Genomic DNA, 1,761 nt, shown 5'->3' on the forward strand with positions numbered 1-1,761 from the left:
ATGGATGCCTTGTTCTCCTTCCCCTCTCCCGGAGACAGGTGCAGAGGGACCCTACTTGCTTGCTTAAGCCTAGAGCTCACCGGTTAGAGGGTGATTAAGGGCTGCACGGGACGCTCGCTCTCTCTTTTCCCTTTCTCTGTTCCCTTCGCTTGATGGAAAGGGCAAGAAGAAAGCCGAGCTCAGCGATGGCGGTTGAGTGTGTTTCACGACACCGGCTCCACTCTCTGCCACTATATAACCGCCAACCGCCTCCCCCTTTCCCGCTAGCTATCATCCCGCACCCGCACGAGCCCAACCACTCTCTCTTCTAGCTCTGCTCCGTCCTCCATGGAGGGGCGAGCGAGTGTGTGAGTCTGACTTGCATGTGACCGAGCCTACAGCAAGCACACATCCAAGAGACAGAGAGAGGAAGTAATCTTGCTTGCTTGCTTAGTTGGGTTGGGTTTTGTTTCGTGTGTGCATCTATGGCGCTGCCGGCGGAGAGACGGACCGAGGAGGCCGCAGTCACCGGCGGGTGCCGGGTGCCGGCCGGGCAGGGCGGGCTGCCGATCGGCTTCCGGTTCCGGCCCACCGACGAGGAGCTGCTGCTGCACTACCTGCGCCGCAAGGCCCTCTCCTGCCCCCTCCCCGCCGACATCATCCCCGTCGCCGACCTCGCGCGCCTCCACCCATGGGACCTGCCAGGTACGCTCCACTTACTCCCCATATCACTGACCAACGGAGCTGCGGCTGCATTGCTGGCGCATTGCGCTGACTGTTTGCCATGTGCACGCAGGCGAGGCCGACGGCGAGCGCTACTTCTTCCACCTGCCGGCGACGGGGTGCTGGCGGAAGGGCGGCGGCACCGGCAGGGCGGGTGGCAGCGGCGTGTGGAGGGCCTCCGGAAAGGAGCGGCTGGTCGTGGCGCCCCGCTGCGGGCGGCCCATCGGCGCCAAGCGGACGCTCGTCTTCTGCCGCCCCGGCGGCGCGCGCACCGGCTGGGCCATGCACGAGTATCGCCTCCTCCCCGCCGGCCTCGCCGCCTACGCCACCGCCAAGAGCCTCCACGCCGCCAAGGACTGGGTGGTCTGCCGCGTGTTCAAGAAGGCCACTCCAGCTCGCCGCGACACAGCGGGGCGGCGTAGTAGGGGCGACGCCGACATGACACCGGCATCGCCGTCCCCGGCATCCTCCTGCGTGACCGAGTCGCGCAGCGGCATGGAGGAGGACGACGATGAGACCGCCTCCAATTCGCCGCGGCGAGAGCATTAGAGTAGCTGACCTGACTTCAATCATGGTCCCTGTAATTTTCTAATGAGTGCCCCGTTAATTCGTCGATCCGCTAATGTGGTAGCACTAGTAGTACCTCGTAGTAGTAATCATCAGTCCCAACTTATCAGGAGAAACAAACTGAGCTCAAGAAACCAACCAACCGAGCTCAAGCAATCAAACACCTCACCATGTTTGACGAGTGAGCTGAGACCGAGAGAGCTCACAGTGAATCAAAGAGTTCATGTTCCAAGGTTAAATCCGAGTTCTTTTGCTCGTGAATTTCAGCTTCCTCTTGCACAAATCAACAAGTAAAGAATGAACTAGGTAGCGACTGCAAACAGGTACAGTAGAAACACAGAGCGGCAGCGCAGAGAAAGCAGGGCAGGAAGGCGTCGGAGCTCAGTTCATGGAGGCAGAAAGCGAGCGGATTCACGAATTTTACAATAAGCTACAGCTGTGCGTGTGCGTGCGTGCGTGGTGATGATGGTGCCACTGAGTACTGATCCAACG

General features: G+C 60.6%; 1 protein-coding gene across 1 annotated transcript; it reads left to right on the forward strand.

The window, feature by feature from the left end:
* The first annotated feature begins 250 nt into the window (after positions 1–250).
* On the forward strand, positions 251–1,535 carry LOC123072075 (NAC domain-containing protein 83). The gene is made up of 2 exons (XM_044495630.1): positions 251–684; positions 776–1,535. Exons 1-2 carry the CDS (start codon positions 465–467, stop codon positions 1,249–1,251), a joined length of 696 nt encoding a protein of 231 aa, XP_044351565.1. The 5' UTR covers positions 251–464; the 3' UTR covers positions 1,252–1,535.
* The last annotated feature ends 226 nt before the right edge of the window (positions 1,536–1,761 follow it).

This window comes from Triticum aestivum, chromosome 3B (assembly GCF_018294505.1).
Source record: "Triticum aestivum cultivar Chinese Spring chromosome 3B, IWGSC CS RefSeq v2.1, whole genome shotgun sequence".
NCBI lineage: Eukaryota > Viridiplantae > Streptophyta > Magnoliopsida > Poales > Poaceae > Triticum > Triticum aestivum.

Bases quoted from the DNA above. Each gene is read 5' to 3' on its own strand.
- LOC123072075 (XM_044495630.1), top strand. From the start codon at position 465: ATGGCGCTGCCGGCGGAGAGACGGACCGAGGAGGCCGCAGTCACCGGC. The intron at 685-775 runs GTACGCTCCACT...ATGTGCACGCAG, and splicing joins CCACCCATGGGACCTGCCAG to GCGAGGCCGACGGCGAGCGC.